The 26,842-nt window shown below is 36.4% G+C and overlaps 2 protein-coding genes and 1 non-coding gene across 4 annotated transcripts; 1 reads left to right on the plus strand and 2 right to left on the minus strand.

Annotated features, from left to right (window-relative positions):
- Window positions 1-5,032: 5,032 nt before the first annotated feature.
- On the minus strand, window positions 5,033-6,799 carry LOC121329241 (calcium/calmodulin-dependent protein kinase II inhibitor 1-like). The gene is made up of 2 exons (XM_041274733.1): window positions 6,595-6,799; window positions 5,033-5,572 (listed from the first exon to the last, which is right to left on the minus strand). Exons 1-2 carry the CDS (start codon window positions 6,761-6,763, stop codon window positions 5,502-5,504), a joined length of 240 nt encoding a protein of 79 aa, XP_041130667.1. The 5' UTR covers window positions 6,764-6,799; the 3' UTR covers window positions 5,033-5,501.
- Window positions 6,800-9,054: 2,255 nt separating this feature from the next.
- Window positions 9,055-20,210, minus strand: LOC121328357 (mitochondrial ubiquitin ligase activator of NFKB 1-like). 2 transcript variants are annotated; one of them, XM_041272980.1, is made up of 5 exons: window positions 20,104-20,210; window positions 13,889-14,025; window positions 13,433-13,520; window positions 12,326-12,446; window positions 9,055-10,210 (listed from the first exon to the last, which is right to left on the minus strand). In XM_041272980.1, exons 2-5 carry the CDS (start codon window positions 14,009-14,011, stop codon window positions 9,481-9,483), a joined length of 1,062 nt encoding a protein of 353 aa, XP_041128914.1. In that variant the 5' UTR covers window positions 14,012-14,025; window positions 20,104-20,210; the 3' UTR covers window positions 9,055-9,480. The 2 variants fall into 2 exon arrangements, with proteins under 2 accessions (XP_041128914.1, XP_041128915.1); XM_041272981.1 differs by having other exon boundaries at window positions 20,126-20,205.
- Window positions 20,211-25,995: 5,785 nt separating this feature from the next.
- trnae-cuc lies at window positions 25,996-26,067 on the plus strand. Its single transcript has one exon. It is a non-coding gene; the product is annotated as a tRNA-Glu (tRNA).
- The last annotated feature ends 775 nt before the right edge of the window (window positions 26,068-26,842 follow it).

The raw sequence follows: 26,842 nt of genomic DNA on the forward strand, positions 1-26,842 counted from the left end.
GCAATTATATCTGTAAAGTGTGACAGGAGCAAGGGATTTTATGTAGAAACTATATAACCCAGGTACATGCTGTACCCTGGTAGAATACATTAGTTACTGATGAAGTGACTGTTATTCTCCGGAGCACTCTGTTGTTTGATGACCACTGCAATAAACCTTTGATCCAACGATCGGTGTGATTGATTGTCTCTGATCATCTCTGCACTTCATTTTGTGACCCTACAATACAAAGCAAGAAGGAGTGCACCTTTTGCATGTTATTTATATTTATTTTTTCAAGTCAATGTGAATTGAGTAACCATTTCCAGTGTTTTTCTTGTGTTTATTGGATAGAACTGATTTCATTTATTTTGTATCTGGGGTGTTTTAACGGTTTTTATCAGTTAAAATGTTAAACCAGAAGCCATAAGTATAAAACAGGGATGCACCATGCAAGCCAAATGATCATTTATAGAGATCTGTAAAAATTTAAGGAGCTCTGTAAATCATTTCGAGATATCTCTAAATCATTTGTAGATATCTTTAAATGAATGTGCTATATCTGTAAATAAACAATTTTGAAGATATCTTCAATTAATTTTGAGATATCTAAAAATGAAGTACATACTTATTTAAATAATGTTTTGCTAATGTTTTGCTTTCGAAGCTGTAATTTAGAGATATCTCTAAATAACACCCTGTTCACTTTGAGATCTCTAAATTATTTAAAGATATTTCCAAATAATCTCCTGTTCATTTAGAGATATCTCAAAATGAACAATTATTTAGTGACATCTTAAAATTAATTTGAGATATCTTTAAATAGACAGGAAGTTATTTAAGGATATCTTAAATAGAATTTCAGATATCTGAAAATTATATAAATTATTTAAAAAATAAATATTTAAAGCTGTCTGAAAATGCATTTTAGATATATCATTTAAAGCTCCATTTAAAAAGATATAGAAATTATAATACATATTTTTAGATATCTTTAAATAATAATTTGGCTTGCCCTAGTTGCACATACTTCTTGCTATTGTACAACTATGGCCAAATGACCAAAACTTTCGGCCATAGCTGTATTTAAATGTAAAGCTGTTAAGTACTGGCAAACTAACTAAGAATTGTATTATTAAACTATATATTGTTAATATGTTTGAAAGTAATTTCACTTCATGTAAAAACAACCCATATGGAAAAAATATATACAATATAAACAGGCACTGGATAACAGAAAAGATAAGAACATAATACTTAGAGAAGAGATGCTAAATGTGATATATGTTGTTGAGTAAAGTACACAAGAAACCTTTAGAATACATAAGATACATGCATGACATTTTTGGAATATGGACACATGGAGAGGAGATCTAAGGTGGACAAAATCAGAAATTGAATTCTTAGATGCCTTGGTTAAACTTTATCAAGGATTTATTAAAAGAGCTCTTTACTCAAAACCTACTGACATGCATCAGTACCTACACATTTTATCTGCACATCCTAGCCATACAAAAAGAGCCATTCCTAAAGGACTGGGCATAAGGATCAAAAGAATCTGTTCTGATGAAAATGACTAAAAAACAGAGAAAGGAATTAAAAATACATCTTAAAAAAAGAAGACATAAAGAACAGATTATTGAGATAGAATTGAGAAAAGTTGACAAACTCAACAGAAATGATCTACTTGAGTATAATAAAAGGACAAAGAAGGTTAAATGAGTACCATTAATAATTACATATTCTAAATTATTATCCAACATTGCAAAAATAGTTTGGAAGCATTTATGTATACTTCATAATTCAGAGAAAATGGAAAAAAAAAATTCCAAAAGCGCCAATTGTGGCTTTTAGAAGGGATGCAAATTTAGCTGACATTTTGCTACATAATAGACTAAAGGGATTGTAGACACATTAAAGGACATGAGATCCTGTAAGAGCACATGTAAGGTATGCAAATATATCTGTAAAGATAAAATGGAAATCACAAATACAGAAAAAAAATACTCAATCTTAAAAAATCCTTCATGCAAAATTAGCAACCTTGTTTATGGTATATTTTGGTAAAAATGAAATAAAATTAAATATGTAGGAGAGACAGGTACAACATTATACAGAATAACCTATCAAACACAAGAAATACAGACATCAAGCATTGATGTCACATAACTTTCTAATGCTGAATTCAGATAAAACAGAGGTTATGCTAGCGGGCTCACAGAACCAACTAAAAGGAAATGTGGGATTACATGAGCTCGACCCTTGCAGTCTCTCATCAAAACTTAAACTACAAATTAAGAGTTTGGGGGTCATCTTTGATTCTGATCTATCATTTGAGACATTTAAGATATAGGGAAGATTAAAATATCTTTTTACCATTTGAAAAATATAGCCAAACTTAGATCAGTTATTTCTGTATCTGATCTTTGTTTCATCTAGAATTGATTATTGTAATGCACTTTTTTCTGGTGTCCCAAAACGTGTGGTATCCCGCTTGCAGCTTGTTTAAAATACCGTTACTAGAATTCTGACTAAAACCAGGAAAAGTGAACATGTTACCCCTGGTTTGGCCTCTTTATATTAGCTCCCTGTGCAGTATAGAACTGATTTTAAGATTTTACTGTTAACCTACAAGGCCCTGAATGGATTAACACCCAATTATTTGCAAAAGTTGCTGACCCTGTATATTCCAAACCACACTCTGAGATCGCAGGACGCGGGGCTGCTGTTTATTCCTAGGGTCAACAAAAACAACACAAGAGACAGGGCTTTTTCTCTAGAGTTCCTAAATTATGGAATGCTCTGCCTTCGTTTGTCAGGGAAGCTGGTGCCGTCACAGTTTCCAAGTCAACACTAAAAACACACTTTTATAAAATGACTTTCTTATCTTAATGGGTTTTAATGTAACCTTAAAATTCCTGCTTTTGTATTATGTGTACACTGTTATTTACATGGTCTGATTATGGCAGTTGTATGTGTGACATGTTATACACATGTACTGTGGTTTGTTCTTTTTTTCTGCTATGTACTGTACAGTGCTTTGCGATACTTTTGTATAAAAAGCACTATATAAATGCAATATATAAATACAAAATTACATATTTTATAATATATTGTACTATAAAGCATACATTTAGGAAAAAGATGACAATATATTGCCACGTATTTTAAATATATTTCTATTGCTTTGACATATACTACAATATATTATTTTTCCGTATGGGAATAAAAAGTGGTTTAATTTCTGGTGGGGTCTATTTTACTGATCTAAACAGTGGTGGATATTAATAGCATCACCCTAACATGTATAAACCTTTTATCCTGGACCTTATTCAGCGTGTTTTTATTGTACATAGTAATGGGGATATACACAGTGGTGGTAGTTAGGTCTGCCACCGTTTAGATCAGAGGTTCCCAAACTATGGTCCGCAGACCACTGTGCTCGCGAGGCTCTTTGAAGTGGTCCGCGCAGCTAGAGGGCCTTTTTTTAAATTAAAGTTTTACTCTGCTTCCAAGTACTCAAAAAATATTTGGACAAAATTAAATGACTTTTTTTCGTGCATACAAAATTATATACTTAATGTATCCACCATATCACAAACGTGGATGGATACATAAAGACTTCATTAAGTACATCTTTTTATATGCACTGTAATCAGAAAATGTTAAATGATTTTTGCTGCACTGGAGAGACTGTAAACATGGATAAAAATGGGCTCATCAACCAGAACATAACAGAAAATGAAGAAGACAGTGAGTTACAAAGTTCAACTGTTGATTTAAAGCTTAAAGCTTGGAACCGCTGGTTTAGATATTTAAAACAGGCCTCATTATATTACAGCTGTTCAAAGATGACCATACATAACAGGGGTGTCAACAGTATAGAGTTCAAACATTTTCCAGCTGTTAGATTTTTCCTGAATGTTTATCCATTCAAATATATGTCAGCTACAGGTGTAATGCTTATACAGTGGGGTGTGTACAGTGTGCGGTATTTATTCTAGCTTTGTTCATACAGTACTCATGTGTAACAGGCAGCACTCACATGGAAGTCTTTCATCTTTGTTCATACAGTATTCATGGGTTGTAAATATGCAATCTCATAAAAAAGTAACAGCACTCAGATGGAGGTATTCTTATTGTGGGTCTTTTGTTTACTTTCAACGTGCTCAATCCAAAGGTTTAAACATTTGAGAAATTATAGTGAATCTAACTTCGCTAATGAATGAAGCTTCAAAATCTGTGTGAAAAGATCAAAAAATGTAATAGTGCGACAAGAACTGAATGGGCTGCAAATGACGAGTCGCAGAGAGAGAAGGTTTTCTCTTTTATTATACATTGCAGAAATAGCCCTGTTCAAGTGGATACAGTGTAGAGATGCAACATATAGCATATTCAAATAAGAACATTCTTAAGTCTGTCATTCAAAGTTGCAAACAAGATGTATATTAATATATAGATTCCTCAAGCAAGAGGCATTTGTGCACATCTCATGCAAGAGCAGGTATTGTACCATTATGAAAGAGCCCTAGAATATAGAAATGATGGAGCCAAAACAGCATTACTTTACATACACTGACAGAACAGACTACCAGCTTGTCTGGCATCTTCAAATATATTTGGCACTGGTGTGATAATACTCCGTACTATATATCTATCTATATATCTATATCTATATCTATATCTATATCTATATCTATCTATATCTATCATAACTATCACATTAACAAAACATGTGAGAACTGCACTATAGGTAATATGTTATTATATTAATATAAAATTAGCTTTTTTTTTGCTGTAAATTGAGCATGCTGCTTGTAGCAACAAACAAACCAAGCAACATTGATTTATAATCTTAAAAAGATAATACCTTCAATTTGTCATTCCATATAAAACATTTCATTAAAAAGGTAGGACATTGTAACGTGTTTACAATAGTTATTATTATTATTAATTCATAATATTATTAATATATTCATAAGTATATATTATATCTATATATATAATATATATATATATATATATATATATATATATATATATATATGAATGTAAGTGTGTGTGTGTGTGTTTTCTATATACAACTATGACATTAAACTTAACAGCGTTTAACATAAAAATGCACAAAATCATTTAGCAATATTGTATAAAAGTGCTCATTCAGAACTACAGCTAGAAAGTACAGCAGCAGAATAAATTTGAGATACATACTTCACTGTGCTTAGCTGCGTCGATTCTTCGAGTTTATTCCAGATATAAGTGCACAATACTGCTTCTGTGTATGGTAGCATATACCCTTGTTATTAAATATTTTACATGGGGCTGAATAATCAATATGCTTTTTAATTCACGTCATTAAAAGCTTCCTCATGAACTCCCTTCTTGCCTCGACTTTTCTGTTCGCAAGCTACAGCCGCTTGCAGTGGGGATCGTCACGGCCCGTTCGTGAAGGATTTCAAAGTGCTTTTGCCAAAAAGGTGATACATTGGAATTTTTCCTTCGCCATTGTCTTTGGGTTCTTTTTAGACCCCCGGAGGTGCCTTTTCTGTCATATTTTTCAGCACATCATCAATTCTGTCATCTTCAATGACAACTGCAGAGAAGAAAATGTCAAATGTAATGGCACACTAATGATCTCAAATGAAGTATGAGGACAGCGCTAAGGCTGAAGTACTGTACAGGTTGAAGTACTGTACATCTTTCAACTGCTTCAGTGTCAAAACCTACATATTGAATATGCCATGCCATCACAATATCATTAACTAGGTACGGTTCTTCTGTTTTGTGTATTTTGTATTCAACGTCTTTTTAATAGACGTTAAACCCAATTAACAATGGTTAACAGGTACATTGTTAGTGGTTTGCAAGTGAACGTTTCCCGTTTGGTATCAATATAATCTGAAACGAACACGAATGCTTTAACGTTGAAAAACAGGGTTGAAACACCTGCTTGTGGTGCAGTAAATCGAATTCCATTTAATCATTATTAATGCTACTGCATTGTATACATTGCATTTACATTTGCCCTAAGAATTTATTTGAACAGTTTTACAGCTCGGTTTTTTTTTTTAATGTTTACAAAGGCATATACAGAGCTACAGTGCATATTATCAATACATTTAATAGGGGTAATTTTGATAAGCTACGCGCAGCAAGACATTCACTGCAATTCAATAACAGTAACACAGACCTTATTAGCTTTCGATGTGCATCATTATGTTTAATATTTAAAGAAACACGCTGAACAATAGAGGCTGAAGTAAAATAACACAGCGCTGCAAAAACAAACCCTAGTCGCGTCATGAACGTACACAGCACAACATCTCAATGAAGAGTTACTTAAGCGATGCTTTAAGAAAGGTTATACAAATTTACACAGTAAGCAATGTAATTGAAATATAAATACAATTATTATCGATACTATCATCACTTAAAAATAAACACACGAATAAAGCAAACCAAACGAGACCCTGTACATCAGCTAGCAGTGTATGCACAGCATGCTATCGTTTATTGTACGGTTTATTGTAAAAATGATGCAGGTTATAAATGGCGACTGATCACCATTGCTTGTTGTTATCGTTCATTATGGCGTAAATGCACAAATCCTCTCACCTCTTTTGCTTCGTCCAATCTCCCCGAGTTTCGGGGGTCTTTTGTTTTGTCCTGATGCGAAGAAGTTATTGGTATCCTGGTGACGACAGGTGAAGGAGAGCTGTCCAACCTCGCCGTCATCGCCATAGCGAGTCATTTTTTCCTCGTTGTATGGCAACACTTGGGACATGTTAATATATATATATATATATATATATATATATATATATATATATATATATATATATATATATATATATATATATATATATATGTGTGTGTGTGTGTGTGTTTTTCAATTAATATTTAACCAAAGCTCGTGTGAAAACCACCTAGAAACTCCAGCTGCAGTCTTGTCTTCTTTGTAAAAAGATCACTGTGGTCGGTACTAATGTCACGCAACTGAGTTTCCTTTTTAGAACACTCACATTATTAAATATTTGTTCCAGTTCAACTTCTGCATATATTTGTGCTTCTCGACAACAGGGTGGAATTAGCGAGGTTGGAGCTGCTTTTGGTTGTTTGGAAAGTCGCTTGGAAAAGCTGGTGTAGAGAAAAATGCAAATCGTGGAGCGATGCAAAACAGAGATCCCTGGGAGACTAGTACACAGCAGAAACACGTCACTGAGGTTGCATTTCCCTGTTACATTGTGCGCTCCCATCGCAGGGCTTCACTTCACATTGACTTCTTTCAGTGTTCTGGTTAGCTGTTTTAGTCTTTGCCATCCTCTAGCACACAATTTCCTACTGTATTAGAAAAAGCATTCAAATGTCTGCTACAAAGAAAGCCCAGTTCATGTAAGCGTGCGAATGTAAAGAACACCAGGTCATTACAACACGCAGCACGCGTGTGCAGGTATGAGAGTGCGCCCATCTTCAAAACAACATTACGATACGTGTGGAAAGGTGAAGGTAACTCACAAGCTTGCTACTGAAAACATGGAATTGTATAGTCATCTATATATCATATATAATTCAGATTATATTTGAATTATTAGTTAGAGAACACCATATATATATATATATATATATAGGATATATATATATATATATATATATATATATATATATATATATATATATATAAAAAAAAAAAAAAAGGTGGAACTATTTAACATTAATAGAAAGTAAAGCAATGTAAAGACACAGACACAAAGTCTGGGTATCCCAGAGTCAATGGGAACACCCTGTATGCGCTGCACCTTGATAAATAGTAATATATTGCATGTATCTGGCAATATTATAAAGGGAAATTGAGCTGAAATTAAGATTAGCAGCAATTGGATAACCAAAGCACAGATATTGTTTTTTGAGTGTTTAAAAGTCAAATTATAAATATAGGCCTCCCTACAGCACATAGGGAGGCCTGTATTTATGAACAGTGTATATTTTGTACATCGGGCCGTCTGGACGGTTTCTGTGCATGTTTACATGATATATTCACTTGCTGCTTATGTTTATGACTCGTACTGCAGCACTTTCTCACCCGGAGCTAGTAAAGCCTCTCTTTCAGTAGCACACGATTCTTTCAACCCAGTATAACATTACCCCCCTCTCCTGGTAGTAAAAGATACTTTTTTTGTTCAGGTACGTCGCTTGACAACTTCTCCTGCACAGCATGTTGTGATATTGTCCATTTTGTTTTGGACACAATAATAAATAATGCTTGTAGAACCAGGTTAAGTGTGTAATAGAAGGAGTTTTCTAATTTACAGCTTTTGCTATTTAATTCCATGGTATTTTAACTCTATTCATCAGAGAATGAAAGGTGCCCCTGGTCTATTCCTCTGAGAATGTGATGCCCTGGTCTATTCATTAGAGAATGAGAGGTGTCCCTAGTCTATTCATCAGAGAATGCAAGATGCTCCTGGTCTATTCCTCAGAGAATGAAAAATGCCCCTGATCTATTCATTGGAGAATGAGAGATTCTCCTGGTCTATTCCTCAGAGAATGAGAGATGCTCTTGGTCTATTCCTTAGAGAATGAGGAGAATCAAGAATAGGACAGGATACTCCACATTTTATTCTTGCTGTTAATTGTGTTTTGGAAAGATTCAGGTTTGAGATGTTGCTTCCTACATAGCATGTGTCTCCTTTATAAATTACAAATAAAAAGGTAGGCAAATACATTCAGATAGAACATCTAGCTTTGAAAAACATGAAAAAGCTAATTAATCTCTGAAGATTTAAATGCTTAAAATGAAGCAGATATTTTTGCTGGTTCCAAATTACAATAAAACTCTCATTAAAGATCCTTGCTGATTTCTTGTAGAGTCTTCCATGAGTCACATGATTCAAATGCCTAAAATTCCTTCAACCAAACACCTTTTCCATGAAGTGTGTCTTTTTCATAACCAAGATTTTGTGATAAACACAACTATGGCACTGCATTTAAGGTAGGATTGACTACATAATTTTAATCAAATAATAACCAGAACAGTGTTTGCCTAACATGGTAATTCACAATTGTTGTGCTCAGAGACACAAACACCCAAAGAAGCAGCTCAGTTAATCATTTATTATTTCATATAAAGTTTTACAAATATATCAAAATTACTTTTTCATTTTAAAAAGACAACACAGTAATGTATTAATCATTTGCTTTAAGTGCAATCGTTTTATACAGGCTTTATTATTTTGACCAGCCACCACCATCATCATATGAATAATTTCAATCCTTGATTTAACAGGATTTAATGAACCTGCTTCAACAATAAACAAAGACCAGAGGATCAATAATAACCAATTCCATTTGAGAACTTTGCTTTGCATTAATGCAAGAACAGAAATAAATGATACAGGTGTTCTTATAATTTTTCAATTGCAAAGGAAGATTTTGAAGCGGTAACAATTCAACTGAAAAAAGTACTAATTTTTAGAAATGCATATAACTCACCTACAGTAAAAATTAACTACTGTACAAAGGAACCACTCTAGAAATAGCACTTCTACAAATGGGACATTTTTTAGGAGTGGGCAAAGCCTGGTAGCATTCATCACAGGAGCAAACATGTCCACATTCTAAGAACACGCAAGACCTGTCGCAACTCAGACAGATAATGCATGCATTCCTGGAAATCAAGTCTTCCTCTAAATTCATCTCTCTGAAACGCTGACTTTGCATCTCCCTAAACTCCTCCTGTATGCTTTTCTGTCTCTTTTGCTCCTTGTAATGTCGATATTGTTTTCTCAATATAAAAAACAGAGTGGCGCAGGTGGCGATGCCAAAAACAACAGTCAAGATCTTCCAGATTTTCACGCTGGACTGTTGCTTCTGCAGGAGTGATTCATAATCACATTGGCTGATGTAATACTGCATTCCCTGCTTTGGGGGTTGTAGTTTTATAATGTTTCTATCCAGTACCAGTTCCCCTACTCCTGTTACAGTTGCTCCAACTTTTAGCATCTCTTCAGTTTCTTGGATGCCTTTGGGCCGCTCCCCGCTGATGAAATGCCCTATTACGTCAGTGAAGGACTGGACTGTGGGGTGGAACGTCTCGTACACCTTTTCAAGGTCTAGTTCAGCTGCGTCCAGTGGTTTGAGAACCCTCACAGCCATGTCCACACTGTCGTCATGGGACACCAGGTCAAAGGGCACCATGTTCGTGCGCTGATGAATCTTCTTTTCGCAGTCATTCCTGGTTGATAGAGAAGAAAAACTGTTATGAAGACTTTTTAAAAACAACAAATACATTTTGTCATTTTTATCAGAGTAAGATGTTGCTTTACCAGATATACAGGATGATTGATAAAACAATGCTCATTAGGAAGAAGCATTATTATACTTTCACACTGGCAATTTAGAGTCAATGAAGGACTTGCCTCAATATGTCTTTCAGTGTGACTGACAGCTGGACGAACTAATCGATCTCCTGGGGTAGTTTCAAGTCCAAATTAATTACTACCAGGTTCATTTGACCCCACAATAGTGTGTGTAAACAAACTGAGCCACATTAAAAAATAACACCACTTACTTTTTTGATTGCTTGTCATGCACGTAATGATGTGCTTTACACAGGCGCAGATCAAAGCGCTACACTGCAGAGTCAACTCCAGCTTAATTGTGTCTACCCTGAAGAAAAACTAAACTGCAGCAAATCTGCGGTCAGTTTCTAGTGTGAACAGAACAGGGAGCAAAGCCACATTAGCCAGTCCTTGATTTGACTACAGATTGAAGGCTGGATTAATAATGGTGAAGTATGAAAACTGTATTACATAACTCTTTCTTTACAAGTAGTTCTTACACAATTACATGTAGACAGCCACGGCAGTGTGCAGATTTAAAGTCCTGGTCCATGTAAAGGATCAGAGGAACCTCAATTTAAACATTCTGTATTAATGTTTGCTTTTTTTTTTTTTTACATGCCATATTAATGAAGGCCTTCACTGGGTCTGTGTAACAAAGTAATGACTCTGAAGGTTAATTTAAAGACTCAACATTGTTTGTTACGAGTAACATTTATAGTATTCTTCTTCAAAAGAAAACGACCCTGATATTCGAGTTAAAAGGCTGCAGTAATTTGAGCAGTTTTTGACATGGAAGGACCAGCTAACCAAATGATCTGGGGCTGCTTTGCCCACTGTGAGCGGAATTGACTTGCAACAGGGAGATGCAGCTTACATATATTAGAGAATGCATTTCATGCCATTTGCAGTGCATCAGTCATGTAAAGAACAGTCAATTTACATCAGTTAGAGCATAAGAAGGAGAAGAGGCCGCTTGGCACATCACGGCTCCTCCAGTGTGAGCTCATCGTTACTCCTACTAGGGGATCTAATTGAATAAGTACACAATCCAGACTTTTAGATCTTCACCTGCTAATCCATTTCATGCATTTATAACTGTAAAAAAATGCTTCCTACCTTCTGTTCGAAACTTACAGTTACTCTATGCCCTCTTGTTCTACTCTCTGTGCTAAATTTAAAGTAGTGACTTGGGTTATCTACACCATTCAGAATTTGTATAGACTTTAATGAAGTCCCTTCTTTCCCTTCTTGTTTCCAGGCTAGATTTCATTCCTGTAGTCTTTCCTCCCAGCTCGTGTGGTGAAGTCCTGGGACCAGCCCAGGTCCTCTCTCTACCTTCTTGAGTGCTATATGTCTTTTTTGTGGCGAGGTGATCAAAACAAATGTTGCAAGCATTTAGATTCGTTTTTGTCCAACCTCTAAGCATCTGACACTGTGCTAGTATCTTGATGGTACAGTAGCAGCTGAGGTTTCATTTCATTCCTAGCTGATGGGGCAGTTGAATGACTTTTAGTGTGATGAGTCAGCAGCTTGTCTCCTAGTGATGAATCTACCTCTCCAAGAATGTCGTGAAAACGAACATATACTGTAGAAGAATGTAATGCAAGGCGCTTTACAATGCAATCTGATATCCACTGTAGAAGAATGTAATGCAGGGTGCTTTACAATGCAATCTGATATCCACTGTAGAAGAATGTAATGCAGGGTGCTTTACAATGCAATCTGATATCCACTGTAGAAGAATGTAATGCAGGGTGCTTTACAATGCAATCTGATATCCACTGTAGAAGAATGTAATGCAGGGTGCTTTACAATGCAATCTGATATCCACTGTAGAAGAATGTAATGCAGGGTGCTTTACAATGCAATCTGATATCCACTGTAGCAAATGTGTAGCATCTTGTATAGTAAAGCACCCTGTAATATATTTAATATATAGTTAAAGAAGAATTAATGAGTATTGCTAATCTATATATAAACCATGTAAAAACGAACAAAGAACTTACCACAGATGGGTTGTGCGATTCCAGACCATTTTGTGCTCCTGTAAAGTCAGTCTTTCAATGACTCCTTTGCAGTTGTCCACAAACTGGCTACTCAAGGTTTCCTTAACCGATTTAACCACACCTGGAGCAAAGAGAGCACAAATGGAAACCCCTGAATTAAGCAAAGTTAGCAAAAGGTAGTTTGTGTCACCCGACCAATGGAAGTTCTGTTTTTTTTCTCATGGTATTCCATAATACAGAAAAGCCAGTCTTGAATTCAGGAGTTTCTCTTCATTTCTAGTTGCCTGTAACTAGGTCAGAAGTGATCTTTTGTTTTGCTGGCAATACACAGCAGCGCACTCGATGGTGCTGACATTTACTAATATAAAGACAACTTGAGTGATCTAGCTTCTGTTACATATGCCTAGAACTGAAGAGCGACTCCTGAACTCATAGTCTAAGCACTGACAATAAGAAGAGGGGGGAAAAAAACAAGAACCACCAAACATCTAACAAAATGAAATATGAAATAAATCTAACAAAATCTTTAGTATACACATTGTGGTATAGTCATTGCTGTGTGTAAACACCATGCTCTTTATTATACACACTGTGGTATAGTCATTGCTGTGTGTAAACACCATGCTCTTTATTATACACACTGTGGTATAGTCATTGCTGTGTGTAAACACCATGCTCTTTATTATACACACTGTGGTATAGTCATTGCTGTGTGTAAACACCATGCTCTTTATTTACCACAATGTGGTATAGTCATTGCTGCAGTGTAGATACAATGCTCTTTATTATACACACTGTGGTATAGTCATTGCTGAACTCTTTGGTCCCTGTAGTGTAGAACAAGGGAGGACTGTATTTAAAATGTGCATATTCTAAAGATGACCATTTCTCCAAACCCACTTTGTACTTTGTAGTGAGTTCAATTCAGTGAACCTCAGTCATTTCTGATTATAAATATGCATACCAATTTCATCACAACTGGATGGCAATTCTGAAGCTACAGATGCACATTTTAAATATGAAACAGGTGGATTTTAAACTTCTTACAGAAAAGTACATAAAAAGTTTCATGAAAATAAAATGAACTGCCTTGTTGTTCAGCATTACCTTGGATAACTGCATATGGGACACATTTCCCTGGTGCTGCAGAGAGGATATTTTTCAGATCTTGATCTATTGAAATTTGTGTTGCTTCCTACAAAAAAAAAAAAAAAGACAGAATGCAACATTTCTAAGTACTGCATCGTGACTCTACACATGTACAGAAGCAGCACTCCAGCTGGGTTCGGGTGTTTGTTGGTGGGATGCCAGCTCAGGGATCTTGACATCTAGGATAGAGCTAAACTAGTCCAATAGAAGTGACAGCGGACCCCAGAAGCCAGTAGTGGAATAATGCACCAGGCATTATCAAACACATGATTTTTTCCTTTTTTTTTTTTTTTTTAAACTGCGACTACTGCATCTAATTAGCAGCAATTCCCCCACACTGGTATCCCTGAATAGATAAAAAGCAGGTGAAAGCAGCAATGAAAAGCACCAGCATGCTGCTCAATACTAAATTACCTTTAATCTGCATGCTGAGCCTGATTTCTTTCTGTAGACAGAGTAAAAAAATGCTGTGAAAGCTGAACTTGTGGCAAGAAGGATGATTTGAGTTGTTGAAGGCCTTGCACTGTTCTCCATCATGAACAATTCGGAGCCTAAAACAAAAGGTTTGGAAGACTGCATTAAAACTAGAGGTTACTGTGTCTTCCCATGAAATGACTATTTTTAATCATGCAATGACAAAAATTAATTATCTATATATATATATATATATATATATATAGATATAATATTATAGAATATATATATATATATATATATATATATATATATATATATATATATATATACATACACATACACACACACACACACACACACACACACACACACACACACACACACACACACACACACACACAGAGCCTTGCAAAAGTATTCAGACCCCTGACCAATTCTCTCATATTAATGAATTACAAATGGTACATTGAAATTTCGTTCTGTTCAATATTTTATTTTTAAACACTGAAACTCAAAATAAATTATTGTAAGATGACATTGGTTTTATGATGTGTTAATATTTTTAAGAAAAATTAAAAACTGAAATATCTTACATGCATAAGTATTCAACCCCCACATTAATATTTGGTAGAGCCACCTTTTACTGCAATAACAGCTTTAAGTCTTTTGGGGTAAGTATGTACCAGCTTTGCACACAGTCGGAGTATAAAAATGCTGGACAGGCCTGGTTGAGGGGTCTTTCAAGATGACAATGCCCCCATCAACAAAGCAAGTGTGGTCACCCAGTGGTTCGATGAACATTGGTGTTTACTGTCCACTACCTGGGTGTGGGGTGTGTAACACACACACACAGACACACACACACAGACACACACACACAGACACACACACACACACACACACACACACACACACACCCCCCTCTGGAAAAAATTAAGAGACCACTGACCACAGAGACCAAAAACAGTGCTAGTAGTACCTCAAAAGTAATTGGAATCAAAAAATAACTATTGACCGTGCCCAAAGAGTTGAAAAGGAAAGTTTTGAGTGAGGAAAAGAAGGGTTCAATTCTGGCTTTACTGACAGAGGGATACAGTGAGCATCAGGTTGCTTCCATCCTTAAAATTTCAAAGACGGCGGTTCATAAGAACAAGGTCAAGCAGCACACATTGGGGACAACAAAGCTACAGACCGGAAGAGGGCGAAAACGACTCTCCAAGACCGGGATGATCGCCAACTCATTCGAATGTCACTCAACAACCGTAGGATGACATCAAGTGTCCTACAAAAAGAATGGCAAACGGCAGCTGGGGTGAAGTGCACTGCGAGACAGGGTCCTAGGGGCAGGGCTGAAGTTGTGCAAAGCTAGAAAAAAGCCCTTCATCAATAAGAAGCAAAGAAGAGCCAGGCTGAGGTTTGCAAAAGACCATAAGGATTGGACCGTAGAGGACTAGAGTAAGGTCATCTTCTCTGATGAGTCCAATTTTCAGCTGTGCCCAACACCTGGTCGTCTAATGGTTAGACGGAGATCTGGACAGGCCTACAAGCCACAGTGTCTCGCACCCACTGTGAAATGTGGTGGAGGATCGGTGATGATCTGGGGGTGCTTCAGCAAGGCTGGAATTGGGCAGATTTGTCTTTGTGAAGGATGCATGAATCAAGCCAAGTACAAGGTTGTCCTGGAAGAAAACTTGCTTCCTTCTGCTCTGACAATGTTCCCCAACTCTGAGGATTGGTTTTTCCAGCAGGACAATGCTCCATGCCACACAGCCAGGTCAATCAAGGTGTGGATGGAGGACCACCAGATCAAGACCCTGTCATGGCCAGCCCAATCTCCAGACCTGAACCCCATTGAAAACCTCTGGAATGTGATCAAGAGGAAGATGGATGGTCACAAGCCATCAAACAAAGCCGAGCTGCTTGAATTTTTGTGCCAGGAGTGGCATAAAGTCACCCAACATCAATGTGAAAGACTGGTGGAGAGCATGCCAAGACACATGAAAGCTGTGCTTGAAAATCAAGGTTATTCCACCAAATATTGATTTCTGAACGTTGTTAAAACATTAGTATTGCGTTGTTTAAAAATAAATATGAACTTATTTTCTTTGCATTATTCAAGGTCTGAACACTGCATCTTTTTTGTTATTTTGACCAGTTGTCATTTTCTGCAAATAAATGCTCTAAATGACAATATTTTTATTTGGAATTTGGGAGCAATGTTGTCAGTAGTTTATAGAATAAAACAAAAATGTTCATTTTACCCAAACACATACCTATAAATAGTAAAACCAGAGAAACTGATAATTTTGCAGTGGTCTCTTAATTTTTTCCAGAGAGAGAGAGAGAGAGAGAGAGAGAGAGAGAGACAGAGACACACACATTGGGTACTGAAGCAATTTCACCAATAAGCATGGCTACCAGACACTGCACTATGAGGTTAAAAGACAAGTCAGGTAGGCAGACATTTTGGTCAGTGCAACCTTCAATGTGCTGTCTGTTCAATGTACTGTATTGCAAAAGGTAAGAATTTGGCACATCTTGCTTTTTTGACTGTTAGTAGCTTAGTGTTCACAGAATATCTGCGCATTTTGCTGGCTTTTTTTTATAGCTTCCCCATTGTCTAGATGAAGACATTTCTGAGTCATAAACGCCTAGGTCTTTTTCATAGTTTCTTCTTCAATTTCAGTATCTCCCATATGGTATTTATAATGCACATTTTTATTGCCTGCATGCAGTACCTTATAGCAGAGGATATAATACTGATCCTTGTGGTACTCCAATGGTTACCGCACTCCATTCTGAGGTTTCTCCTCTAATCAGAACTTTCTGTTTTCTACATGTCAACCACTCCCTAATCCATGCACATGCAGTTTGTAGACTCAACTACTGTGTTAGTGGAAGACTGTAAATATGATTCTCACAACTGTGCTGGACATTTGGTTTTCTGAATAGTTGTAGTATATTTCTTAGGTTTTCCTGCTTATTTTAATGCCAGCAATGAGCCAAGTGATGTTATAAACATTATGACAGGATGGAAGTGACTTCAGGTGCTTTAGTTACTAACAGCAACAAGAGTCTGATTGAAAAAAAAAAATATTTAAAAAAGTGGGAACAAATGGAATTGGCCATTTTTGAAAAAATGGAATTTGGTATTCCCAAAAATGGAACAATGAGTAGCCCTAAAGGTGGTTACAATTGAAGGCAGTGCAGATGCCAGTGTTTTAAGCAGTAGAATAAAGCAATTTTATGCAGGCTACCAGTTAAGCATGCAGTCTATCTATGATACCAACCGACAGGGATGCATATGATCAGAGGATGACTCAAAATCAGAGGCAGAGCCACAATAAATGTATTGTCTACATTTAAAGTAAATTGTTAAATTGCTGAGATACTTGTGTTGGAATACTGTTTCAAAATTGCATAATGCAACAAAAATTATTAAAAGGGTTAATGCGTGGCCGATGGTTTCTCACTGATACTTTACCGTTTCTCAGTATCTAAAAAGCTTAGAGGGAATGCTGATCAAGTGTCATTGTACTGTAATAAGTTAGACATGGTAATACAGCAGCCTACCTGAAAATACAATATTCTGCTACCGGAGTGATGATGCTCGGGGGTGGGGGGAGACAGGATGAAATGAGCATCCCAGGAAAGGTTCTGGGGACACTGGGACCAGTGTTCCCAAATGACATTGCCTGAATATTGCTGCTCTAGAAAGAGTGCAAAGAAGAGCAACCAGAATTATTCCAGTTTTAAAAGACATGTCATATGCAGACAGGATAAAAGAACTGAATCCATTGAACAAATAAGACAACACGGCGACCTGGTTCAAGCATTCAAAATTCTAAAAGGTACTGACAATGTTGAACCAATGGATTTTTTCGACCAGAAAAAAGAAACAAGGACCAGGTGTCACAATGGAAATTAGATAAAGGCGCATTTGGAGGCACTTTTTTTTTTTTTACAGAGAATTATGGGAGTTTGGAACCAACACCCCAGTAATGTTGTTGAAGCTGACACCCTGGGATCCTTCAAGAAGCTGCTTGATGAGATTCTGGGATCAAAAAGCTACTAACAACCAAACGAGCAAGATGGGCTGAATGGCCTCCTCTCATTTGTAACCTTTCTTATGTTCTTATAGAATTGATTTCAAGATTTTGCTGTTAATTTAAAGGCCCTAAATGGATTAACACCTAGTTAATCTAGTTTGCAGGAGTTACTGACCCCATATCTTCCAAACCGCACTCTGAGATCACAGGATGCGGGGCTGCTGGTTATTCCTAGGGTCAACAAAAGCAACACGGGAGGTAGGGCTTTTTCTTGTAGAGCTCCTAAATTATGGAATGGTCTGCCTTTGTTTGTCAGGGAAGCTGGGACCGTTAGTTTTCAAGTCAAAACTAAAAACACACTTTTATAAAAATTGGTTTGTCATCTTAGTGGGTTTTAATGTAACTTTAAAATTGCTGCTTTGCATATATACTGTTATTTAAATCTGTTATTTAAGTAGTCTAATTGTGGCAGTTGTATGTGTGACATGCTAATGTATATAAATGTATTGTGGTTGTTCTTTTTTCTGCTATGTACTGTACAGAGCTTTGTGATACTTTTGTATAAAAAGCGCTATATAAATGCAATAAATAAATGTAATAAATTAATAAATTTCATTGTCTTTAGCCTTTACCTTTTTATGGTGCTTGCAGTCATTTTGAGTGGTTCTTGAGAGGTTCATTTTGAGATATAGGGCCTTGCTCCCCTAATCTATATCTAAAGGATTTGCTGAGCCCTACATCCCTGGTCGCTCTCTTAGATCACAGGGTGAAGGCTTGCTCAGTATTCCAGTATTCCATGTAGTCTCAAAAGAGACTACACACCCTAAACCCTGTCAGAGCACTAAAACAGACATACACAAACATCACATGTACATGCCTGAAGGACTTGCTATTAGTGTACATCCTGCACTAGGCAATCATTTTTATGCTTACAAAAGAGAAATGTCAGGACATCTCTCTGTTAAAGAAAAGCACAACGTTAAACTAGGTAACTGCAAAAATGAAAACGAGTTAAAAGTAGGATTGGCTATGAACAACGCATGTAATTAAAGGCACAAGAATTAGTCTCTGACAAGATAGTGTGGGGAACCACAATTCCCACAGGCAGGGGTTTCTCACAGGCGGAGGTGGGATGTGAACCCGGGACTTCCAGCTGTGTAGCCTAGCGCCGATACCGCTGTTCAAAAGAACCAGCTCCCTTGCAGGACCAAATATCAGGCTTATGTCTTTTAGACTGCGTCGCCTACCCGCCCCATGATGATAAAAACAAAGATTGCTTTATAATTCACAGCTTTTTTCTGAGTTTAATTATGAAAACAGAATCAGCTCAATTTGTTTAAAGGGACATCACTGGATTAAAAATAAAACCCCCAAACTCCAAGCCCTACTTGTGTGTGTGTGTGTGTGTCGGTGTGTTCACATTTACTTTTTTTCCAAAATACTTCTTATTTGTTTTTAGCAATATGCACCTCTATTAATATGAAGCATAACACACTATCCTAAAATCAAATGCAGTGCATGGTGGGATGCTATCCTATTCATTTCCACTGTTCATTGCGCTGCTAGGAACTGTAACCAAACTATTTTAATAGTGTGTGTAGGCATTTAAGCTTGATTAAACATGAAACGGTACTTCACTGTGAACGCTTTGAGCTTTATTAATGAAACCAGTTTTGAGTATGGTTCTCGAGTTCGGTTGTGTAGTGTGGGCAGGGCCTTTGATAAGCGTCCTCGGTCAGGGTGAAAATAATATGGGCCGCGCAGTAGGAACCTTTGATATAGGTCGGGAATAAATAGACATGGCACCGGTGCCTGTGTCTATTTACACTAATGTGTGTAAACTGTGAGGTATTATGCATTGCTTTTTACTATAACTGTGTACATAACAAGAACTCGTCCTTGTATGGACAGCTCTGGTCTGGCCTATATAACATTTCATTGTATCATTGTATTTAATAATCATTATGAACAGTTATTAACGAGAATCCGATCACTTGAAGTCGTGTAAAGCTGAAAAATTCACGTCAATATTACTGCTGTAGAGTAAACAACCTAAGTATAAGTATATTTGACTGTGGATGACTCTATACGTGCTACGCGTCAACGGGTTTTGTTACAAAAATAATCCAGTCTAATCTATAAACACTATAAACTATTATTTACTTGTATGAATGCGTCTTCTTACCCCGGACTTAATCTTTTATTTTCTTGGGTCCAACCGTCCCCTCCTCTTAACTTCCCAGCATATAAACACTTCCTGTTGAGAGTTCAGCGAGTAACATTACATGCTACCGATATATGTATATATATATATATATATATATATATTATATATATATATATATATATATGTGTAATGTGTGTTATATTCGTATATAATATATATATTATATATATATATATATAGTATATATATATATATAATATATATATTGTATGTTGTATAATTAAGTGAAAAATATAATTCGTACTGACTTTGTAATGTAAAAAATTCGTGGACCGTAAGTTGTAACCGTACGTGTACTCATGTTCATTGTCAAAACAACTTCACCCCGACATGTGAATAGTTCATAAAAAGCAAGAAGCAGAACTTCCACCCTGGAACATGGATTCTGTTAACACAGCGAGTGTGAGAGCAGTAAATTATATTCCACTTTGGCAGCAGATGGCAGCAATAAAACACAAAGTCAAACGGTGACTGTTGGCAAGGCAACAGTTTTTTGTTTTTCTGTTTTTATTCATTTCATTTTTTGGTGCTTATTTTTAGCTATGTTCGAGTTTTTCTGTTTTAAATCCTCAGTATCTTAATAATTACAATAATTTTTATATAGCGCCTTTTGTAGTGGCCCACCATCACAGCTTTAAATCCGTTTTAAGTATCGCAAGCAGGGTCCAATAGAAATGTAGAATGTGCTGCCACTCAGTAGTCGGGTGGGTTTAAAGTATACGGAACAAATCAATGATAGATAAATCTGAAAGGCAAGACATTGCCCAACTGCACTGGGAAAGGTATATATTTTTTTTTTTTTTTTTTTATTGGAGAGAGGTGAAGTCAGTGTAACTTGAATACATGTTTTGGTGTTTATTAGCTATGCAGCGATTTATTTATTTTTTGTATCAGGGGTGTTTTGTTGGTTTTTATCAGTTAAAACCAAAACTCAGAAGCCCTAAATAAAATTAAAATTACTTATTTTCAAACTAATATCAACAACATGACAAATAGTATTGGCACTCACACCAGACAAATAGCAGTATTATTATTATTATTATTATTATTATTATTATTATTATTATTATTATTATTATTATTAATAATAATAATAATAATAATAATAATAATAATAATATAATAATAATAATAACAACATAGTTCCCATATATAATATGCCCTGTGTGTTGTGAAAGTGTAATACAGTATTTTAGTAATATAGTTCCATTTCTACCGATTGATAAATGGCTCAAATGGATCAGCTGTCGCATTTTTATTCCTTGGCAATTCTATACTGAAGGTAGCAAAATGTGACGAGTGTGTGGACTGTGAAAATGTCATACTTTGGCAATTTTCTATTGCAGGTTATTATTATTACTATCCCTGAAGGAAAGCCCAGCAGTGACCAGTACTGGTGTTTGCTTGTCAGAGATGCTTTTGTGGTGGGTTCAACTGTACTGGCTCTGGAGACTTGGTGCTGCTGGAGGAGTTGCTCCATTCAAATCTTCTTAGTTCTAAAGTCAAGGGTTTGTTGTCTTCACTTTGCTTTAAACTGTATCTGGGATTGTATATACCAGCTAGTTCCAATTCCAGACTTGTAGCTGGTCCCCCCTCACCAGCAGCTCTTGGGTTTCCAGGAAGGGAAACATGAAATATTCAAAGTTCACATCAACCAAGGCTTTGAAACATTCTTAGCTCTCATAAACAAACAACACATTCTCACTGCATGTTCTCTTTGGCTGTAGTGAAAGGGAACGTTCTCTGAATTCACAACATTAGATATTCGCTTCCTTAGTTAGAGGTCATAGCCCCTCATCCAGCCTTACACTGCTTTCTGTGATACACACAGGGAATAGCTGCCATCACACTTGTTATTATAATAATAAGGAACTTGAAAAAAGCTGATTACGAGGAAAGGTTTGTGTTCTTCTTAATGCCTTGGTAAGATAACCCAGTTTAAGGCCATGTCTTGTTTGCAGGAAATGCATTACTGGTACAGTATAATGGGCAATAGTATGCCTCTTTACAATCTGTTACTAAAATGATCATTTTCTAGCAGCAAAGTTTTTCTTGTTCTAGAATAGAAGAATAGAATAATGTAGGTCAGTCTTCTTGTTAAAGTGATATTTGCAGTGACTTGAATACTGCTTTCCTTTTCATATTGTTTCACAAGAAAATTCACAAGAAATATTGATCAGTATTGCTGCAAGGGTAAATGCAAAACGTCACATTCTATTTAAACCCTGTAGCAGACTAATCTAATGGACATTGTTGTGTGATGGACACCCACTGACCTTCAGTTCTCTTTAGCTGTCATGGCCAATTGCTGCTACTCTTTTTACTCAGTCTTATTCATTTTCTATTTACTCTGCACACTCTCAACTCAGGGGAGACGTTAGGAGGACAGAGATATTATAAACCCCTAGTGGTTTATGTTCGAGCACTGGACGAGCTGTAAGTATGTTCATATAACCTTTATTTAATCGAAAAGAAAGACACTCAAGACTCAGTTATTTTAAGTTTTACGAATCAGAGCAATGCTCCTTCGGTTTATTAAAATGCTTTTAATATTTGGAAAAAGGTAGGTTGATCAGACCTCCAAATTCCAACACAAGCAGTTTATAAGCACCCACTTCTATATTTTAGTTTCATTCAATACAACACTCTCTTAAAACCAAAACATAGTTTCAAAACCCTATAGCAATGCAACCAATACATGTAAGATATAATAATGTTAGTAATATGCTTACCTCCTATTATAAGGATAAGTAGCGTGAACAAAGGAATCAGTCTGGTGGAGATCTGCAAGTGATGGACCACTTCACCCTGTCAAGCAAAGGTCTTGATTGTGGTACCCCTTTGCGAAAAGTGTGAGTTTTTATAGGATTCGTCTCCATAGGAATACATGGAGAATCTTTATCAAGTCCAATTCTTATCTTTTTGGCACACAACAGCCTAAAAATTTAGAGCCTTGTGCCAACAATTAATAGAAATATAACACCTGGTCCACACACCCGATCATGATCTCACCAGCTCATCTCTCGACCCCTCCTCTATCTAAAAAGTTAGGTAAAACAAATAAAATATTATGTTGAATATATAAGTGTTGTTCAAAATATATACAACGCTAATGTTATTGTCGAATATATAAGTGTGTTTATATAAGTGTTGTTTAAAATATATGCAACACTAATGTTATTGTCGAATATATAAGTGTTGTTTAAAATATATGCAACACTAATGTTATTGTTGAGTATATAAGTGTTGTTTGAAATATATACAACACTATTAGTTAAATGTACTTGTGTCATTGATACTATTTTATTATTATAATTTGGGAGGACAGCTTGTAACAGAGAAAAACCCACTTGCTTCTCGATCAATGACCTGTCTCACCTTTCGGCTATTTATTTGCAAGGTCTCTATTGAAATGTGAGTGCAAGTTAATATTTTGTCTTATTACAAGCAAATATATCTGTTAGAATTAATATATTTCCCAGGTCTGAATCATACTTCAAAAAGTGTCTCAAATGTTATAAGTTGATTATATGTAACTGATTACTTAAGTATCTCTTTTTCTTATTTTATTTCTGCTAATTAGTTTTCCATCTTTCTTGGTGTGTTTAGCAGACATTATAGGGAACTTTTGTCTTATGTTTTCTTTCAATATAGAGTTTCTCTTCATAAACACTCTGTTTGTCCAAGTGTAATACTATTCCATAAGCCTTCCAACAGCACGAATTCAGTAGTTTTAACTAAGTTCATGCTGTTAGGAATACCCATAGAACAGTTAGACGAACTCAGCTAAACTGCGAATGATCTCTTATTTTTTCAGCTGCACAAAAACCAGCTAAAACCAATTTGCCAGTTGTGCGCTTAGCTTTCCAATTTCCAGCGATAGTCAAGGTTCCTCCTAATTTTTCTATGGCGAGAAGACACTCTAACCTTGACGCTGTTCGATAAGAGAACTCCGCTCTTTGTGCCAACTATCCCTTTACTTTCTGGCACGACTTCAAGACAGGCTCACAAGTTATAAAGTTTTTACTTTCTTAAAACCCATCTATTCTTTTTCTTAAAATTACCCTTTTTTATATTTCAACATCATAATAAGCACATCAGGTATTTCATTCCATTCATCTTCTCCATTCCCCAACTTCCCAATATAGGAGTAGAAGAGATGAACTAAGAGAAACCCCACAGTTGTTTAAATGTGAAACAGTTTTTATACATTTTATCATAACAGGCAGTGTTTAAGCATGTGTGCGCATTTTAGGCTATTGTTCATACTACTTCTTAAGGCAAGCATACTATACAAAATTCTACTTCATCCTACTTCACACAGTAAAAAAGTGCTACAGAAACTTGTCTTTTAATTCTGGGAATGAAGCCCGTCTTGATAAGAAACTGCTCAAAGACTGGCCACTGCCCAAAAGCTGGCTATGTATCAAATTATACCAGTTTCTTACTACACTATTTTATACCAGTTTCTTACGGCATCATTTTATACCTAAAGAATGCATGATTTTCACAATTATTGATTAAAGTAGCATTAAACATTACTTTAGATTACACATTCACATAATTTCCCAAACTAAAAGATTATACAAACACTACAGAAGATTATAATTTTCCAAACTAAAAGATTATACAAATACTACAAAAGATTATAATTTTCCAAACTAAAAGATTATAAAATTTTCCAAACTAAAAGATTATACAAATACTACAAAAGATTATAATTTTCCAAACTAAAAGATTATACAAATACTACAAAAGATTATAGCACATATCATTACATTAATACATTTCACTTTAAATTCTCCAGTCCATGTCCAGGATTTCAGCTCGCTCCCAGCAAGACTCCACCTCGGTCTCTGGTTCGACTCGGGCAGGCTCAGCGAACACGACAATGGGCCCTTGAATCCACCGTCTCGCATCACAGGTGTGGGTCGCTATGGCCTTGATGTCGTATCTACAAGACACTTGTACACGCTTAGTAGGGACACCTTCTTTACATTCCAATTTGTCCAGATGTGCCCATTTTAATAAGTGACCTGTTCCCTCACAATCCATACATACAATTATTTTTACATCTCGTGGATTCACATTCAAATGAGAGAAAGAGAACCCCTCTGAATCACTACATTCAAACAGAAACCTACAGTGTCTTGCTACATGACTGCAGGCTGGACATGGCTTAGGCCCGGCTAGGAATGAATCACCCCTGCATCTATCACATCCACACATTCGGAGGTGAGGTTTAGTTCTCATGTCATTACTCAGAACTAACTCTGTGCCTTCCACAAGCATTCTAGATCTATACATATTTCTTGTATTCATTTCCTGTTGTTCACACAGAGACACTTTACTAGGGATGCCATTCATCCAGAATACAGTAGGGGGCCAAAACTCACTATTTTCATATCAGCAGGCACCCAGCTTATAGCTTGCTCTGCATCATCTGTGGGCAAACTTAACACAACCGAATCTGAATCAATCGAGGAGCCGTGCACCCTAGCCACTGAAATACTCCATGCAAAAGGATCCAGTGACTTATACCGCTGGGTTCTGATTGTGCAGGACTCCAGTCCTGATGCTAGCATGAACCAAGAAATAAAATGTGGCGTTTTGGATTCAAACTGGAGCTATGAATGACGTTGAAGTTTTGTGTGCAATCAGAACGGGCATAACGCATTCCCACCCAGTGGTTGTCAGCACTGGGGGATTTAATTTTAAACCTAGTAGCTGAAGAAGTGACATTTATTTATCTCCATGGGGTTAAGGTTCGCAGCTTTTACTCTGACTCCAGCCATCCGAGTTTAAACCTCGGAGCCATGACACTGACTTCCCTGGTGGTCTAGTGGTTAGGATTCGGCGCTCTCACCGCCGCGGCCTGTGTTCGATTCCCGGTCAGGGAAGTTGTTTTCTTGCCCATTACTGGTAGGATTAAAGCTAACTTTTTACCCTTTGCTAATCAGTTGTACACATGTTTGTTTCTTGGCTCTGGCGCGGCTGCATTCAATTAAAAGCGCACCCTTCGTATTATTACAGAGACTGTGCATGTTGATTCGTGACGACTTCTACTCAGTGTGCAAAAAAAGGATTTTACAATTGCTCATTACGAGTGACAGGACAACTATGGTCTGCCCAGGAACTCTAGACAATCACAAAGTTAACATAAAAAGTAACGACTATAAAGAGTCACAGAATTTTCCTACGCAGCCCCTCATTCAGTGCTCCAGTGCTGTGACGCGCAACAAATCGTTAGGTGCGTTCAACTGCTTGTAACTCAAAAACGGAAAAGGCTAGACATGCAGTTCTTCCTGACAAACGAAAGAGGAGGACTGGGGATCTCGCGTGATGTCTAACATTCAAAGATGCCATGTTCCTAGAATAAACTACATCGTCCAGAATACAGTGGTGCCTTCACTTGCTAGGAGACAGCTGTGAGCATTGGGTGTCTTAACAATTCTGCATAGCATAAATAACACATTACACCAAACGATGACTAGAAGTAATTGAGATACAAACTAAAGTGTTAATATACACAATTGCATTCATTCCTTTACTCCACTTGTTAGTTATTTATTGTTTTACTGCTGGGGTCCTGGATGTTGTTCCTTTCATTCTCTTGAAAGTCAGTTTTGCGATCAATTTCTGAAGTTAAATGGAGGAATTTGCGGTTTTTAGGCA

This window comes from Polyodon spathula, chromosome 16, assembly GCF_017654505.1.
Source record: "Polyodon spathula isolate WHYD16114869_AA chromosome 16, ASM1765450v1, whole genome shotgun sequence".
Lineage (NCBI taxonomy): Eukaryota > Metazoa > Chordata > Actinopteri > Acipenseriformes > Polyodontidae > Polyodon > Polyodon spathula.

What these genes read in the sequence shown, in the direction of transcription:
- LOC121328357 (XM_041272980.1), bottom strand. Translation starts at nt 14,011, where the DNA reads ATGATGGAGAACAGTGCAAGGCCTTCAACAACTCAAATCATCCTTCTT. An exon ending in CCCATATGCAGTTATCCAAG is followed by an intron (nt 12,447 to 13,432) that starts GTAATGCTGAAC and finishes TCTTTGCTCCAG; the next exon opens with GTGTGGTTAAATCGGTTAAG. An exon ending in AATCGCACAACCCATCTGTG is followed by an intron (nt 10,211 to 12,325) that starts GTAAGTTCTTTG and finishes TCTATCAACCAG; the next exon opens with GAATGACTGCGAAAAGAAGA.
- LOC121329241 (XM_041274733.1), bottom strand. Translation starts at nt 6,763, where the DNA reads ATGTCCCAAGTGTTGCCATACAACGAGGAAAAAATGACTCGCTATGGC. An exon ending in GATTGGACGAAGCAAAAGAG is followed by an intron (nt 5,573 to 6,594) that starts GTGAGAGGATTT and finishes TCTTCTCTGCAG; the next exon opens with TTGTCATTGAAGATGACAGA.